The sequence below is a fragment of the Opisthocomus hoazin genome, chromosome 21, assembly GCF_030867145.1.
Source record: "Opisthocomus hoazin isolate bOpiHoa1 chromosome 21, bOpiHoa1.hap1, whole genome shotgun sequence".
Taxonomy (NCBI): domain Eukaryota; kingdom Metazoa; phylum Chordata; class Aves; order Opisthocomiformes; family Opisthocomidae; genus Opisthocomus; species Opisthocomus hoazin.
Genome location: NC_134434.1, coordinates 15,402,960 through 15,420,517, shown reverse-complemented (window position 1 = coordinate 15,420,517; position 17,558 = coordinate 15,402,960). Strand labels below are relative to the sequence as shown.

General features: G+C 44.2%; 1 protein-coding gene across 1 annotated transcript; it reads right to left on the bottom strand.

Moving 5' to 3' along the window:
• Positions 1–300: 300 nt before the first annotated feature.
• On the bottom strand, positions 301–13,618 carry LOC142363811 (uncharacterized). Its single transcript, XM_075440667.1, has 7 exons — positions 13,204–13,618; positions 9,890–10,053; positions 8,738–9,049; positions 7,094–7,249; positions 5,678–5,806; positions 4,708–4,740; positions 301–3,068 (listed from the first exon to the last, which is right to left on the bottom strand). The coding sequence occupies exons 2-7, from the start codon at positions 9,951–9,953 to the stop codon at positions 3,016–3,018; spliced, it is 747 nt and encodes a 248-aa protein (XP_075296782.1). The 5' UTR covers positions 9,954–10,053; positions 13,204–13,618; the 3' UTR covers positions 301–3,015.
• Positions 13,619–17,558: the final 3,940 nt, after the last annotated feature.

Here is a 17,558-nt window from a genome sequence, read left to right as displayed (position 1 = left end):
TTTATCAATTATTGTAAAAAAATAGAGTTCCAGCAGGTCATGAATGAGCTTTCAAACAGGTCTCATAGGCTCACTGCTGGATACGAATGCAGACGCAAGGAGATGTCTCTTACTCTCTGTCTTTTCTTTTGCAATATTTAAGTGAATCATGACCGTAATACTGGATTATGAGTTTGGGAATCATGTGATGGTGATGCTGTGTAAAGGAGATTACCATACCAAACAACAATACGATCAATACAGGGTTACCAATGAATAGTCAGTTCTTAAGCTGACATTTTATTGTGAAGAGTACAATAACACAAAACAAAAAAATCACTAAAATAAATTTTTTCTTTTTTTCATATATTTTTTAATACACAAGTATTTGCTATATTTATATATTGCAAAACAACACAATGCAGTTACTTAGAACAAACACTGTAGCCCTTTAAAGCTATTTATACCAGGTTTTCCTGAGATGTGGGGTGACAGGAATCTGACAGCAAAAGAAAACACGAGAGAGGCAAAGTGAAACGGTTGGTAGTGATGTCTCTGAATATCACAATCTGCATAATCATCAGTAGAAATAAGAGACGTAAAGGAAAGTGTGCTTGAGTGAGCCATAAATCAGTCTGTGACTTGCGTCTTGCTGTTGATTTAGCTACGCAGCTGTCACTGGGCAGAGGTGTCCACGTAACCTTTCTTCTCAAAACATGCTCAGCTCTCTGGCCCCGACCGGTATTAAAGAGTAGAAATTAAAACTGTGCATCATTAAACCTGAATCCTTCAAGTTAATATAAGGTGAGTTCTCAAATATAATTTTGTCCCTTTTCCAAAGAACTCAAAATCTGAGTCTACACCAAAACTACAGTGTCAGCCACTGATTTGAACACCATATACACAAACACACAGAGATTTTTTCCACACATATACATAGTCACATCTGTTTTTCTCATTAAAAGACCACACAAAAGAACTGCCACGGCCTTCAATTTTAAAACAGTATTTTTCCAGGCGCAGGAAAGTAATGTGTACATCACTGGAAATCTCTGGAAGCACAGCGTGCAGCTTGATTGCGTAAGCTGGAGCACTTGGCACTGGCTCATAGTCACCCACAGCAACGCCTTACAGCAGAGGGAAGCAGAACCAAAAGCAACACCGTGGTAGCTGCAGTGGGGTCAGAAAGGGAAAGGCCCGTACCCGATCAAAGTGCTCCTTTCCCAGGCTATGGCAGCAGATATGTTATTTCCTCAAAAAAAGATGGCTTTTACCCCAAACCAACATCTTCCTCACTCCTGTTAGGTACACCTCTACTCTGTTGAAAGTTCACAGCAGTTCTGTTCCGGGAAAAAAAAACAGTAACTGCAGCTGTGCTAAGGTGCTGCATAAAGAGTCGAAGTCTTTTTTCTTCGATCTCTAAATCCTTGTACAGTCTGGACTCTTTACAGTTAACCTTAGCTTTGTCTTATTGAATAAGCATACCAGAAAATTCGTCATGATATAACAGAGTTTGCAACTGGATCAGTCAAAATAACATACTCAGCAAATACCTGAAAGCCTTTAAATAGCTGGGGAATGCCATCTCTTCATGAAGTTTTCACTGCATTTCACCTCATTAAACTTGAAAAGACAAAATCCAACAAATAAGCTGAGAGCTGAGTTAAAAGGGTATCTCAGATTGTCAGAAGTACAAAGTCCCCACAGGAGAGGGGGAAAAAAAACCCGAATCCATAACGGCACTAGTCTCTCGTGCCAAACAAGCTAAATTTAAGCACAGAGGCTTTTCTGTATTCCTAAAATTAATTAATAACCTATTTTTGGATGTCTTTCATTGTAAAGGTTTCCCTTTTGAAATTTGCTACAATCAAATCTAGAGTCACACGACATCCTACTTCCTTTGTGATTTCCTGCGGGAAGTTTCAGCTACAGATTTATGGGTAATTATATCACATGAAACAGATTCAGCAAGTAGTCACACTGTTTCATGGATCTGCTTTTCCAGTTGTGCTGCTAATGGTTTTTACTCAGAAGCTGGATACTAGATTAGGTCTAATGCAAACTTTTGAGGATTTATTCAAATCAGGCGTGAATGATAAATCATTTGAAGGTGACGTACTGCCTGTGAACTACCGCATGGGGATCCTGAAGTGCAGCATTCGTCACACACTCTCTGCATGCAGCATACTCAAACCTGTCTTCAGATGCAGAAATATTTGTAATGTTTTCTGGTAAGGAAACAGAGCAGGCACGTTAGTATACTTTCCTGTCCACTGGAGTTACTGTTGAGTGTGTCCTACACTAAAATTGCTAGTATTGCGACTCAATTTGTCAGGGGTATTGATGTCATACTTCTGTTCAGCCTGGGAGGAGACCATGGCCTCCATGACCCAAAGCTGTTTCTGACCAGGCTGGATATAGCCGTCCTGTCCACCATTGCACAAGAACAAGCGTGCAAAGATGTCCTCAACCTGCAGGTGGCTGCAAAACCAAATGTCTGTTCAAAAGGCCAGACCTCATTAATTCAACAAGCCAGTCACCTGTACAAAATGCTTTTTTGAATCTAAAGACCACCGGGGAGTTAAAAAAATAAAGACCTATGGGTGTGTTATTGCATTATGAAATGGAAGACACACAGAGGGCATCTGCCTCAGATTTCAGTACATCCTTCCTGAGCACAGATACAGTTCTCTGAAGAATTTCAGATGAATTGATATTTTCAGTCACAAAACCACTGAGAGAATTCAACTGCTGAGCCAGCCACACGTCTTGCAATGACTGCTGTCCTCAGTGAAGCACCAGGAGATGATGGGAGATCCAGGGAGCTTCTTGTGTTTCTCACAACAGCCTGGAACTGGACAACTGTGGCTACCATAGTCCTCAGTGAATGCATGAATTTGGTGGACGTACATTTGTGAAAACTACTATGAGGTCTCTTATAAAATGAGCATCTGTTTCTTCAGATGAATGGTGTACATCATTACAGAGGAGTATGCTGCTGGCATAGAGGCCTGGTTTTCTCATCTGAGAAGTTTTTTAATAAGTTGTGACGGTCCCTGAGTCAGGAACCCCTCTGTTTCTTCTAACAGCTGCAGAATTAAAGGAAAAATATCTGTGAGGCCACCAAAGACACAGGTTGATTCCAGTGAGAATTATCATAGAATCATAGAATAGTTTGAATTGGGAGGGACATTTCAAGGCCATCTAGCCCAACACCCTGCCATGAGCAGAGACATCTTCAACTGGATCAGGTTTCTCAGAGCCCTGTCCAACCTGATCTTGAGTGTTTCCAGGACGGGGCATTGACCACCTCTCCAGGCAACACATGCCAGTGTTTCACCATCCTCATTGTAAAGAATTTCTTCCTTATATCCAGTCCAAATCTCCCCTCTTATTGTTTAAAACCTTTACCCCTTGTCCTATTGCAGCAGGCCCTACTAAAAAGCCTGTCCCCATCTTTCCTATAGACCCCCTTTAAGTACGGCCAGACTATTCTAAGGTCTCTCTGCAGCCATCTCTTCTCCAGGCTGAACAGCCCCAGCTCTCCCAGCCTTTCCTCCCAGCAGAGGAGTTCCAGCCCTCTGACGATTTTTGTGGCCTCCTCTGGACCCACTCCAACAAGTCCATGTCTTGAGTTACAGAATATATATTCTATAAAACATATATAGAATTATAATCAAATTGCTTGTATTTAGGCTTGGAAGCCTAGAGTGTGAAGTCCTCTGGGCAACTACCCTGTCCCATCTGGCACTGGACCACCTCTTGCTCTGAAAGGTGAAAGGATTGCAGCTCCATTGCCCAGTGAGTTCATGGCGTCTCTGCTGAAAGCCTGCCCTAGTTGCTGTGGCCCATTAGCCTCGGCTTTAGAAGGGCTCTAGGACGGGCCTGAAACATCACTGAGCATTACTCCACAGGGCAGCACCTCAGGGGAGCCAATAGCAGCAAATTGTTTACCTATCACACCAATATATCTACCAGTATGTCTTAATATAACAACTGCAGGGAGACGAGCATTGTGTTCTCTTCACTGGGTTTTGCAGGCACTTGTGCAACTCATATTTTTCACAGACAGCCTTGCATTTTATCTACCGGTAGATGTTCAAACATCTCAGCTTGTTCCCATTGGCTTCCTTTAGAGTTACCAGAGAGAAACAGGCACCTTCACAAGGTCATTCATCTGTTTCATCTTAAAACAATTTTAAGGTGAGATGAATCATCTTCTTAAGACCACTGTTTCTCTCCATTCAGAAAGAAGCGCAAGGTAAAAATCTTTGGCTTCAACTAACTTCTAACCAGCAACTTAACCTTAAACAAGTGCAGACTTAGAAATTTAACTACTGGAGTCTTACAAAGAAACAACCAGTATTTGTTTCTAAAGGATGGACTTGTACGGTAACTGAGAGGAAATGTTTCAGCTTCTGGCATTACACAAGGTCCCATAACCCCTGGAGCCAGGTTGGCTGCGGGATACAGGGGGGAAGCTGTATGTGAGAGTCAAGGGGTGCCTGTAGAAGTGTGTAAATTATCAACACACAAGTACTGGAACCACTGCAAAGTCATGTAGGAGCTAAAATCTACTGACTCCGACTTGATGCTGGAAGGAAGTGGGTATCCACTGAACATGGTCCTAGTAAACACACCTAGTCCTTCACTGAACACCCTCCTGCCGTTGTAGTAATGCGATTTCATCACCTACCATAATTAAACCCAAAAAAAGTTAAATCTTACCATCAAAAAACTGATGGAGCACTATGACAGGTCCTAGGAAAATAGTAGCAAAAAAAGTACCAGAATTAGCAAGGATTTACTTAGAACAAGTAAAACTAACAGGGTTCTTTTTCCCCCAATTTTTTTTCCCCAGTTTATATTTATCCGAAATTCTTGAGCAACCTGCTGATAACCATCTCAAACAGATCCACGGGCCTTGTGTTTTCTCCACAAATCCCTATCACTTTTGGCAGGTATGATACTTTGCCATATGACAGCAAAGTTGCATACCAACTTCTATACTCTGTTGAAGCAAGAGGTGGTTTAATATTACCACCCTTTGAGAATACTGCAGTCTCTGCTGTGAAGGAGGGAAAACCAGGGAGTGATACCAAGGAAGGCAGGTATTTCCAGAAGATTTTACTCAGATGACTCCCTGTTTACTCCATAGAGCCTATCCCAGCCCTTTCTGTGCATACAAGTTTGCAAAACGAACTCCCCCCTTGGATGTATTTAGGAAAATATTCTCTCTTAAATTAAAATTAAATTTAGTGGGCAGAGCTGTGAGCGGGAACCATTCACCTGAAGGACCTGTCAGCCCACATCTGGACGTCCAGCAGTGTCTTGGGCTGGGAAACGTCTCTGCAGGGGAAGATGCACAGCAACACTGCAGTCTGAGACCCCTCCAAGGATCCCACTGAGGTAAGGCTGGGTGGTGCAATTGCTTGGCTGCATTACTGTAGCAGTGAGGAAATTTATTCTGTGCTTATTTTTCATAATAAAACCAGCTAACAGAGGGCTATGCCATGGCACCAAATGCAGAGGCGCCATTAGTGCAGCATCCCCTTCACAGTGAATATCATTTAGCAACCTCATAAACAATGTTATGCAGATGAGATCCAGAAAGAAAACCCTATATGCTTTTTCCACTACCAGCACAGCCTGTAAGACACGTTACCCGAAGGAAACATGACATTTTATCAGACGGTACCTTGACCATTTCGTTTCTGTCGAACACAGACGAACAGCATTGCCAGTGCTGTGGCACAAACCCCAACAACCAGTACTGGGATGATGATCTCACCGCTGTTCTTTTCGCTGATGGAAAATTGAGGATTACCTGCAGAGTAGAAGAAAATAAAGAGTCCGAGGGAATCAAACGGGGGTGCCAAGGAATGAGCCTGCCTCACAAGCACCAGCTAGGAAGAACTGGGCCTGGTTCTTCTGCAATGTACCCCACAAAATCTGATAATGAGAGAAGGAACAGATGACCAAGAGAACAAATAGCCTCTGGCTTAGGACACCTTAATGAAGATACTTGTAGCCAAAAAATGACTCTTTCAATATTTGAAGCTAATCCTTGACTCCCCACCACAACATATACCTTTGAATATCTATCTCATCTGAAATAACCAAAAAAAGGGGTGGGAGACCTTGCATCCTGAAAATGGAAGAAGGTCAATAGCTCTGTGAAGTCTTTCAGTGATCTTACTATTTTTAGCCAGTTTTTCTGCTAAAACAAGACATGAAATAAGTAGAAAATAAAAGCTGGAAGGGTGTTTTTCAGGGCAGCATCTTTCTGGATGGTGTCTGGATACTGTGCATTTCAGAAACAAGGATCTGGTAAGGACAAGGCATTCAGCTAGGTAACATATCCTTAATGATGGGTTCAAAGGCCACTAAGGAAATCCATTTTGACCATTTTTTAAAGATCTTAATGCATAGCAATTTAAACAAATAAATATCTAGAAAGGTTATTTTAATAACTGTGTAATTTGGAAAAGAAATAATAGAATTGTCCAGCACACATGCAAAAATTACCAAAGAAAAACCCCAAAACAAAAAAAACCCACACCATAGAACACAGCAAAAAGCAAAAAGCCACACCCCTCCCAAGGACTCTCCCCAGCAAAAAAGAAACAGTGTTTACTTGTCTATGACACCCTCTTTGTCCATAACCCAAGGAAGACGACAGGGATTTCTACAGTGAGAGAAATTTGGATATGAAAATAAGTGTGTGTGACAAATGTCCTCTTAGTTTGGAGGTACAGTCTCATCATTTACTGGTAAGTGGAGTTCTTAGAAACTTCTTAGAGGTGGTGTGTGCCCATCACACACCACCTCCCCTCATCATCCCTGTATCTATACCTATACTGCTACAGAAACCTATAGCTATAGACACATATTTCCAGGGCTGGGCACCAACATGAGCTAGGGGAAAGTCTCTTTTTTTTTTTTTCTTTTCTTTTTTTCAAAAAAAGAGTTTGGATGGCTACAGCATGTGTGGGTCCAAGGTACAAATGTACAGCACATCCACCTTCCCCCCACGTCAAACTCTGTTTACACCAAGCTATCTTGGCAAAACTCTCTCAACACAAAGGGCAGACAAACACGTGAAGAGAATAACCTAGGTATCCTTCATCAGTGATGTCGGCTGTTGATTTTCTGGTTGTCTCATCTGACATTTCAGTTTCGCACTTCAGGTTATGGTTGGGCACTGAGAGGTTTGTCTCCGCTGCACAGCATATTCTAATGATGTTACCCCTCACGTTTTCTGCAGAAGCTGAAAGATAAACAAGTTTTAATTATAAATATGAATCTCTTATAGGATCTTCACTCAAGGGTTTAAAAAGGTTAAAGAGGTTAATAGGTTAAAAAAGTGGATCCTTCATGTACCACAAAAAATTGGAAATTGCCACAATCATATTTAATTCACCAGCTGTTCGAATCCACCAGTCATCATTTAGATTTTCTTCTCACTAAAGCTCATGAAATATTCTGTGAATCGGTAATGGAAATCTTCAAATTTGAAGAAGGCAAAAAATTTTTCACAAGTGATCAAGAGCACGAAAACATTTGTAAAAACTTATCATTATATTTTTTGCATTTGAATTCTATTAAAATAATAATTATGACAAAATCTGGAACCTTCCATTTACCCACAGGAACCAAAGGAGAGGAACAAGCAAGACCAGCAGCTGTACAAATCTCAGAGATCACGGAGTGCATCTCCCGCCTAGCCTGCAGGCCATTGTGCCATTATAGAAGTTATTTCGGTTCTAAGAGGTGGGAAAGGTAAAGGCCATTATCTTGAAAACTCCTTCCTACCTACACGTCCCACACTCAGCACGTCCATCTGTTGCCCTCTCAAGGGATATAGGCATCTATGTCTACAGCAATTTCCAGTTTTCACTACGGATGTTTTTGTGTCATCCAAGCTTTACAGTGGTAACAGCTTGTCGATATTTTGCAGCGATAAGCATAAATTCAGTAGAGAAATGGTTTACAGTGGTCAGAAATTAAATACATGAGAAATTGTTAGGCTGAACAGAAGTATATGTAGGTTAAGAGTTTTTTCTTGTTTTCCCTGTCAGCAATACGATTAGAAAGGACATTCTAAGTCTAACGAGAGAGGTGATGAAAGCCGCTTGCAGAGAATCGTCTATAGCCAGGAAGGCAAAACCAAATTCATATTCTATCAGATGTTAACTGGTTAAAAGTCATTGACTTGAATGGAGTTCAACTAAATTACACCTGTCCAGCCTGATCCACCACGAAGTTTTGCCCTCTTGGAGCCACTTGCTATATGTATTAACAGGCATTTTTATCTCTGATTTTGACAGTTTTGTGAGAAAGCTGGCAGGATGTTCCTGGTTATGTACTGAACTGTACAGAAAAGCAACACAGAATGGCTCTTTAGGCTAGACCTGGATTTCAGTGTGCATTGACTGAAGGAGATGGGATTCATACATTGCAAACTGGCACAGATTTTGACCATGAGAATTGCTGTTGCCAAAAAAAAAAAAAAAGTATCTTTATAAATCAGGGTAGCATATATTTATCTGAATCTCTACTAGTGTACTTTTAAGCAGTGTTTGACCTGAGAGAATTAAATTTGTTTTTGTGAATGATTTAATGACTTTTTTCACAAAAGAAACTAATTCTGACAAGTTAGTTAACCTCATTGTCTGCCCAAATACATAACAGTTTAGTTTCATAACCAGAAATGTGTTCTCCATATGTTGATAGCCAGGCTCCCAGTAGAGCATACCTCCAGAATTCGGGATGCCACATGCGTCTCCTGCTCCAGAGTCTTTCTCCCAGAAAATGACATAAGTTCCTTCAGGAAAAGTATTTTCTTGCTGAAAGCACATAATGATGTGTGTTTCATTGGTCACCAACTGAATTATTTCATTGGAAAATGTCTCACTTTGTGTTTCACCAATTTTTACAAAGGGTTTGTTACTGAGTGGTTCGCATGTGTTGGTCTCACAGTCTTCACAGCGGTAGACTGTCACAGTTGTTTTTCTAGAGGAAGAGACTCGTGTCCCCTCAGCTGAGTGATCACGGGGCATGGCAATATCTAAATGAGAAAACAAAGAAAAAATAGTTTCTATCAGTGATCTCCGCAGATTTTACTGTTAGAGAATGGGATGAGTTTTGGTGGACAAACCCAGTAACACCTTAGGAGACATTGTCTGCCAATGGGAAATTTTTATATGGTACCGGGCCCAGTCCCCAAAATAATTATTGAGGTAGAAATATGACCTAATTCGCCCACTGCTGCCACTGGGGTTTGAACTAGGAAGCTGGCAGCTTGGGAAGTGAGTTGAAAGACATTTCTCTTGTTGAGTTAAGAGGTCCTCTGCCCAGACAGGCTCAGATGAATCATCCATTTTTACTTTCTTTCCTTATTAAGCTCCTTGGCACAATCCTATTAGGTATATCTCCAGCAGACATCCAGATCCCAGGACAAATGAAGCTCACAGGCCAGACTACTTACAGCTGGATGCAGTGTCCCATGTCACTGCCGCTGATTCAGTTCCGTATTCCTGCAGACAACAGCTTTACAGCCAATCCAAAATGCACCAGCAGCCTGTCTGAGTGCTGGAGTACGCTGGGGTTGTGTGCTGGGAGCTGCCAACGGGATTTTACTCATTCAGACTCTCCTGGTAAAGAGCCAGTCCTTTGAGAGAGGACTCACCTCATCTGACTTCAGATGAATCCAAAAGGTCACCACTCCCAAGTTAGGTGATTGGGACAGGTCCAATGAATCAGCCTTCACCTTCTCAATTTCTTTTCTCCCCTTAATGGTTTTGTGGCCTTGGTTTTAACTAGACACAGCTGAGCTTCTAATAACAGTTTAAAAGTTTTTAGCTACTAAGTGCAGTGAAAGGCACTGATATCAAACAAGGGGACTCACTTGGATGGGGAGCGGCAATGGTCAGCAGCAGGAAACATAACCACATGAGGTGGGGAGAGTCCATCAGGCTGCCCTGGGTGCTCGGCTCCAGCAGTGTTGGATGCTCTCCTAGATCCTCCACGATCCCAGGGCAGGCTCACCAGGCTCCTCCCTCAGTCATTTCCCTGTTTGAACATTAAATTCAGTGTTTAGCATCCATTATCTCTTTCTTGTTCTCTTTCTCCAGTCTAAAACGAAACAACTTCCAGGCCAAGTGCTGTAAAGCTGCTTCTAGTCAAGATAGCTAGAAAACATGCAAAGAAATGCTCATGCTGCTCAGCTGCTACTGCGCTTTGTGATGGCTTTTGCAAATGCCAAACTCACAGCCCTTTCCATCTCTGGGTCAATCACAGCAATAGAAGACACATGGTCTTTCTGCAGGGACAGGGAAATCTCTCTTGAGCCTGCTGGGCAGGATCTCCATGTCCAGCTCCTCTGGACTGCTCATGGCAGTGGTCCTGCATACATCATTCAGTAGTACATGCAACACATAACATCCTGGCTTGCTGACTCTTCCCAAACACACAAAACATTAGGCAAGAAAGATATTTTGGGCTGAATTTATGTTTTGCTTGACCTAAGAGGAAATATTTGTTGTCAAACTGAATTTTATTTTTAATTTAGAAGACCTGATGGGAAATATCTGTTGAAATTAAATCAACAAACAAACAAAAACATCATATTTCTTTTTAAAAAATGTATTGGATTTAGTCAGAAATTAATCCTTAATCATTTCAATGAAGCTGTCATGAATTCAGGCAAAACACAAGTTTCACTTTTCAAAGGAGAAAAAAAAATCTGGAAAACTCACCTAACTTTCCTCGCTAGCCTAGCTCCGGAAAACACTTTGCCCCTAGGAGCTTTTCATTAGAAGCATTCATTAAAACAGCTATTTTTGATATGTCACTACCTGAGAAGTACTCTGAGAAAGTTTCTGAATTAATTATGCATTCATTCCTAATTGTGCATTAATTCTTCAGCAGCAGTTAGTAATCACTTACCTCTCCTGATCTATGCTAGTCTAGACCTGCTGAGAGTCCCACCCCAATTCCCAGAAACAGAGGAGAGGAGGAACACAACCCGCCAAACGAGCCCTTTCCAGCCACCGCCAAGCGCGGGAGGCAACCTTTGAGACCATTCACAAAATTTCCTGTGGAATAAAACCTGGGACCCCTCCGCAGTGCCCTAGGCCCTTGACACCCCCATGCAGGGCCCAGGCGATGCTGGAGGGAGCTGAGGTCCTGGTGCTTGCACCCACGGAGGTGTGCTCTGTCCACTTCCACTCTGCACCGCACGAGGGATCAGCTCCTCCATTTGAGGCACAGACCTGACCCTGCAAACAAGCCAACCTGAGATCACTGGCAGGAGGAAGTGGATTTAACCAGAAAGTCTTTTGGTTTGCTTTTTGAAAGGACCTGAGTGAAAATCACTACCTGAAACTCTCCTGCTTTTCCTTCTCACGTAACTTCATAGCAAACATAACACAATAAACCACTCCAATGTTTACCAATACAAGAAAGAAAGTCAGTCATTAATGCAATGGCATCATTTCCACCAGAGGAAAGGTTCTCTCTCTAATTTAGAGGCTAATGACCTGGCACATTCTGGTTAGACACCTGCGTTCCCCTACTCCAGCACAAGCTGAGCCAGCTCACTGCCTTTCCAGCGTACATCCTCAGACTTACTGACCTGTGCCACTGGTACAGCTCCTCTGCGGCTGCCGCTTCCGTGGGGACCCCCACGGTGACAAGTGCAGAGCTGCGGCGGGGGTCACCCAGAGTCGTGGCCATAGGGGACAGCCGAGCGGGGCTGCTGCCTGGGGCTGAGATGCGCTCCCCTCTCCAACCGCCCGTGAAGCAGCCAGCGACCCGCGAGATCCCGCGCTATTCTCCAGGCATAAAGACTGCGTTTCCCTGCCCCTTCTCCCTCTCACAGCCGCACACCCTGGGGTCTACAGCTTGATGAGCATTTTCGTATGTGACTTATCTAGTCAGGCAGAACTGTCTTGGTGGAATAATGCAATACACTTTCAGAAAAGATTTATCTGGTACCCTAAGTATCTCATGGAGAGGACTTCTGTTTCAAACAATTTGAAGAAAGTAATCATATTGAAGGAAGTAGGGAAGCCACGAAACAAAAACCAAAGAACTTCAGAAGATCCTACAGATTTCATTTTCCAGTCTAAGTTCTCTCCTGGAAAAGGAGTAGCATTTACACAAGAGCTAATTTTTGTTTTACTTTCAGTACCGGTTTCAACATCTTAATCTGCTGAATACCACTGTCGACAAGCTTTTGCAATTAAAACAGATAAGATCACATGAAGAGATAAAACATGTTTCCCGAGCGAGTGTACAAGGGCAGTTTGTTTCCACAGTTCCAGCAAGCCACTGCAGCAAGCAATCAGCAGGACACTGCTTGGGCTGAGAGAGCTCTGCAAAAATCCTAAGGGTGAAGTACATGCAGCTGCTCTTAAAAAACTTTTCCACAGTAACCATTAGAAAACACTACCAACACTTTATTTTATGCTTGCAGTGCATTAAGGCAAGAACAAACTGTTTCACTGTTTTGATTTATTTTAAAACCAATACAGTTACTGACTGATGCTTTCTGTCCTGTTTGTCTTGCTTTGTCCTGGCCCCAGAGTCACCAGGGTCCCCACAGGTCCCTTTCAGGGCGGAGCAGTAGCCACAACAACTTCCAGCCGGCTCCAGCTCGGGCGCCAGCTGCTCACCGTAGAGAACTGCAAAGACTGATACTGCAGCCCTCCTGGAAAACAATCCTGTATTCGCAGATACGGCAGGATGGCAATTTTGGCAACGGGGGTATTAGCAAAACGTGCTAAGGAGCTACAAGGAAAAAAAAAGCTCTTTGGAGGTGGGAAAAATAATTTGGGAGTTACACGAAGATGAAAATGCTCTAATATATTTATTCTGCTACTTCTGTGGTCACTCACACACACGTAAAAGTGCGCCACTGAATGAAGCTGTGGGGATTTTGCGTTCACACAGGCAGTGTGAAAGCAGCTCAGACCTGCACTAATGTTGGCAGTCAGGGCTGCAAACAGCGGTGTTGTTTATTTAGTAAGATCACACACACAGGTAATACACATTCTTCCTTACAGAGAAAATGTGAAACATGCTAACCGTTTCCCTTCTGCTGCAGACTGCTTTAGTGCCTGTTTCTAAACGCCTGCTTGCAAAGAGGAAACAGCAACAGTTTGTAAGAGAAAAGACGGGCTGCAAGACAAGATCCCTGACAGAAGACAGCGTGAGTACCTCAAAAGTTGTTTGTGTCCGAGGAAGCCTCTGTGCCTCTTCCCTTCTCCATGTGCCTGAGCAGACGTTCCAGCTCCTAGTTCCTTCAGGTCCTCTTCCAGAGCCCTGTACAGGAGATGCCGAAGGCACTTGGATCCCAGAGAAAAAGGCACACCACCGGCTTCTCCCTTCTTTAAAAAGCAACTGGATTTTCACTTTCACTTCTTAGGGAGCACAGGGCAGCAGCGTTGCTGAGCAATGCGAACAAGGTAAGTCCGTGTTGCTGCATGGGACTCTGCAGCTGGAAAGCATGGAAAAAATCACCCCCCACCCCCACCCCGAAAACCTCCCAGGAACCTGCTTGTGGGTACCCGGGTAGTAAATCTGCCTTTCTGTGCATTGCAACAGTGATGTGAATTGACTGGATTTGAAATCTGCTCCGGGCTCTGCTGCTAACCTGCCAGGCAAGGGCTCCCAGCGTGGGTGAGCCTGCAGCACTCAGCTGAGCTCAGCTTACTCCCTGGCAGGGGTCAGCGTTGAAAGGCTCCCTGCCAAAACAGCCACGTTTCAGCAGCACTTCCGCTGTTTGGCTGAGTTTGTGCCTGTGAAGTAACCTGGCATAACCAGCTGGGACCAGAGGAAGGGAGACAGTCTGCACAGTCCTCAGTAAATCAAAGCAACCTCTCTAATTTCCAGACTCTCTGCTCACTGGCCTTGGCAAAGCACATTGAGAATAATGCTACAGGTATTTATTTTTTAATGGACCACTTTTACATTTGCTCTTTTACAGAGAAAACATAATTTATTAGCTCTAACTGTGGAATAAAGGCTTCGAGGGCCTCCTCTGCAGTGTTTCACACACTCTGTGGCCTGCTGTGCTTCCATTTATCTTCTCTGCTGGGACTAATAGTGCTGGTCAGAGGCTTCTTTAAACAGTTCCTCCTTATCTTGTAGCGTTCCTTCAGGTAGGGCCCATGCTGTCCTCGAAGGATCACCTCCAGCATGCAGACAAGGCTCCTAGATCTCTGGCGAAGTTAAACATTAACGTCAGTAAGTCAGGAGGCGTATGCATCAGTTTCCAGAAATGAAAGGCAAGGTGATGCAGCCGCTCCCTCAGCGGGTTCCAGGGCTGCAATTTTTTCCTTGCAGGCTGCCAGCCTGGCTCTCAGCATAGTCTGTTTCACAGTAACTCCACAGGGAGCTTGTGTTAAAAACCAATGTTTGTGCCATTCACAAATAGTCCAGACTGCCAAATTCACACATACTAAAAGAAAACAGGATTAAAACCATCCACAATCTGAAGCTAGGCACAGCCATTTTTTGCCTGTCTTCCTACTTGTGGTTGTTGGGTTTATTTTTTTTGCCATGCTGGAAGACATCTGTATGCTCAGCAGGGAGCACCCTGTTCCCAATGCAGAAGAGGGTGAGGAGGGAGACCATTCTCTACCCTTGCACCCTCTGCTTGGAGGCTGATGGGAGCACATCCTCCAGTAACCAGGCTCAGGAAAAGGCAAAGGAAGGTCCCAGCTGCCCGGGGCTGAGCACAGATACTGCACAAGAGCATTCTCAATGCAGCATTACCATAGCAGCTGCAGGATTTCCTTGCCACGTTCCCTTTCACCTACCTGCTCTCAAATTTCAAGAGAAGAACCTTACTCAGGCTTCCTCTCATCCAATCCATTTTCATAGGTTTCCTGCGTCAGGGATGCGTTTACCTGACCTCTCACCTTTGGTGTCTGCACAGGCTCCATTCCGTTTTTCCATAAAGCCTTTCCCTTTCTGACATGAAAAATGTTTACACCAAGCTCATTTATGCTGCTTTACGCAATGTGCCAAGACACTTGGCAAAACATGTTCTTTTTTCTTAGGCATTTTAAAGATGGGAGAACAGTGTGAGTTCATAGGTGCTACTTTTTTGAGGGAAAAAAGAAGGATTTCAGTATTCAAATTGCTCAGATGTGGATGGTTAAATCTATCACTGAATATGCAATACTTATTCAAAAGCTGTGAATAGACCAGTGAATAAGATTTGACATGTATTGGAAAAATGGAAATATACTGACTCCAGTATAATTCCTATGCCTCTGCTGCCAAAGTCTTTCCAAAGAGAAAGAAGAAGAAATATGACAATATCTTCCACAGTTAACGCCAGGAGGGGATACAGTTTTTCTACCCTTGTAGGCTTCAAATAATTTTCTACTCAGGTTTATATTCAGTCTTCTGAGGAACTGTATCATCGACAGGAGAAAAGGCGAGAAGAGGCTGCTACCCTCGTGCATGAAGACTGTCCACCCAGCATCTTTAAATCATGCAGTCCCAGTTAAAACAAAGCACTCCAGTGCAGTATAAAGACCAAAGAAGCTTTATCCACAATAACATTCTGTACTAGGTTTGCGTGGCAAGGTTTTGGTAGCGGAGGGGCTGTAGGGGTGGCTTCTGTGAGAAGCTGCTAGAAGCTTCCCCCACGTCTGATAGAGCCAGTACCAGCTGGCTCCAAGATGGACCCGCCCCTGGCCAAGGCTGAGCCCACCAGCGATGGTGGTAGCACCTCTGGGATAACGTATTTAAGAAGGAGAAACACCTGCAGTGGGACAGCAGTCAAGAGAGAGGAGTGAGACTATGTGAGAAGAAGAACTCTGCAGACACCAAGGACAACGCAGAAGGAGGGCAATAGGTGCTCCAGGTGCCGGAGCAGAGATTCCCTGCAGCCGTGGAGCAGACCATGGTGGGGCAGGCTGTCTCTGCAGCTCATGGAGGTCCATGGTGGAGCAGATCTCCACCTGCAGCCTGTGGAAGGGACCCCAGGCTGGAGCAGGTGGATGCCTGAAGGAGGCTGTGACCCTGTGGGGAGCCCACGCTGAAGCAGGCTCCTGCCAGGACCTGTGGACCCATGGAGAGAGGAGCCCACGCCGGAGCAGGTTTGCTGGCAGGGCTTGTGACCTCCCTGGGGGACCCACGCTGGAGCAGTCTGTTCCTGAGGACTGCACCCCATGGGAAGGACCCATGCTGGGGTGGTTCGTGGAGAATGGTCTGCTGTTGGTGAGACCCTGTGCTGGAGCAAAGGAACAGTGTGAGGCAGAAGAAGTGGCAGAGACAACGTGTGATGAACTGACCACAGCCCCCATTCCCTGTCCCCCAGCGCTGCTCGGGGGGAGGAGGTAGAGAATTTGGGAGTGAAGTCACACCCGGGAGGGGTGAGGGGAAGGTGTTTTAAGGTTTAGTTTGTATTTCTCATTACCCTGTTGTGATTTGATTGGCAGTAAATTAAACTAAACTCCCCAAGCTGAACCTGTTTTGCCCATGACGCTAATTGCCGAGTGATCTCTCCCTGTCCTTATGTCGACTCACAAGACTTCCATTATATTTTCTTTCTCCTCTCCAGCTGAGGAGGGGGAGAGATGGAGCAGTTTTGGTGGGCACCTGATGTTCAACCAGATTCAACCGCAACACATTGAAATAGGCATTTTGAAAACTAACTTACCATAAATCAAGAGATTTTTTTACTAATGTAGCTGTGGGAACAAACTAACAAAGTAACGAATACTCCACAAACTAGAAATAAGAAGGAAATCTGAATGACAGCAAGGGACAAGAGGTGCTGCGCGTTTCACAGCTTTGTTGGGAGTCAGGAGTTTGTGCAGCCTTCTGCACTGGCAGCTTCCTGACTGGTTCAGACAAATAAAGAATGAGACAGAGGCAGGAAAACCAAAATTGACCATTCTGAAAGAGTTCATTTGCCAGGCAGAACTTAAGGCCTTGCAGTGGCATGAGAAATCATGCACCTTCCAAGCAGCTATATCATGTTTAGCAGAGTAACAAGGCTGCAGGTTAAGCCAGCAGCTCTCTAGAAACTGTAAGCGACAATGAGCTGTCAGGGAGTTGTTCTGAAAAATCAATAGTGTTATAAGCAGCCCGTCTCAGTCCAGCTGCATAGCCTTTATTGGAGATCTTTCTTCTTTTGCTTCCTCAAAGATAAGGCCCTCCATGTTCCTGCTCAAACACGTTGCTCTCTGAGAAGAGCATGCAACACTGGTTGTGCAACATGGTTTGCACGCTGAAGATTTCCTCATCTGGCAGTCTGAGTCTCTGGCTCCCGAGTAGCAGGGCGACTCATCCCTAAGCAGCTACAAAACAAGCTGTCGTGACAGTCTTTAGGAGGGATGCCATCCACCCTGCCCTGCATGACAAAGCTAGATGGGGTTACTAGGAATGCAAGTGGGGGACAGAGATCTGCAGGACTACAGAAGCGCTGAACTGATGAAATTATACACCCTTGGACACACAGCCAGTACTGAAGAAGAGATTTTAGTGCACATAAAATACCCACCTACTACCATATAGCTTGTCCTGGAAGGTGGGACGCTAGGATTTTGCCT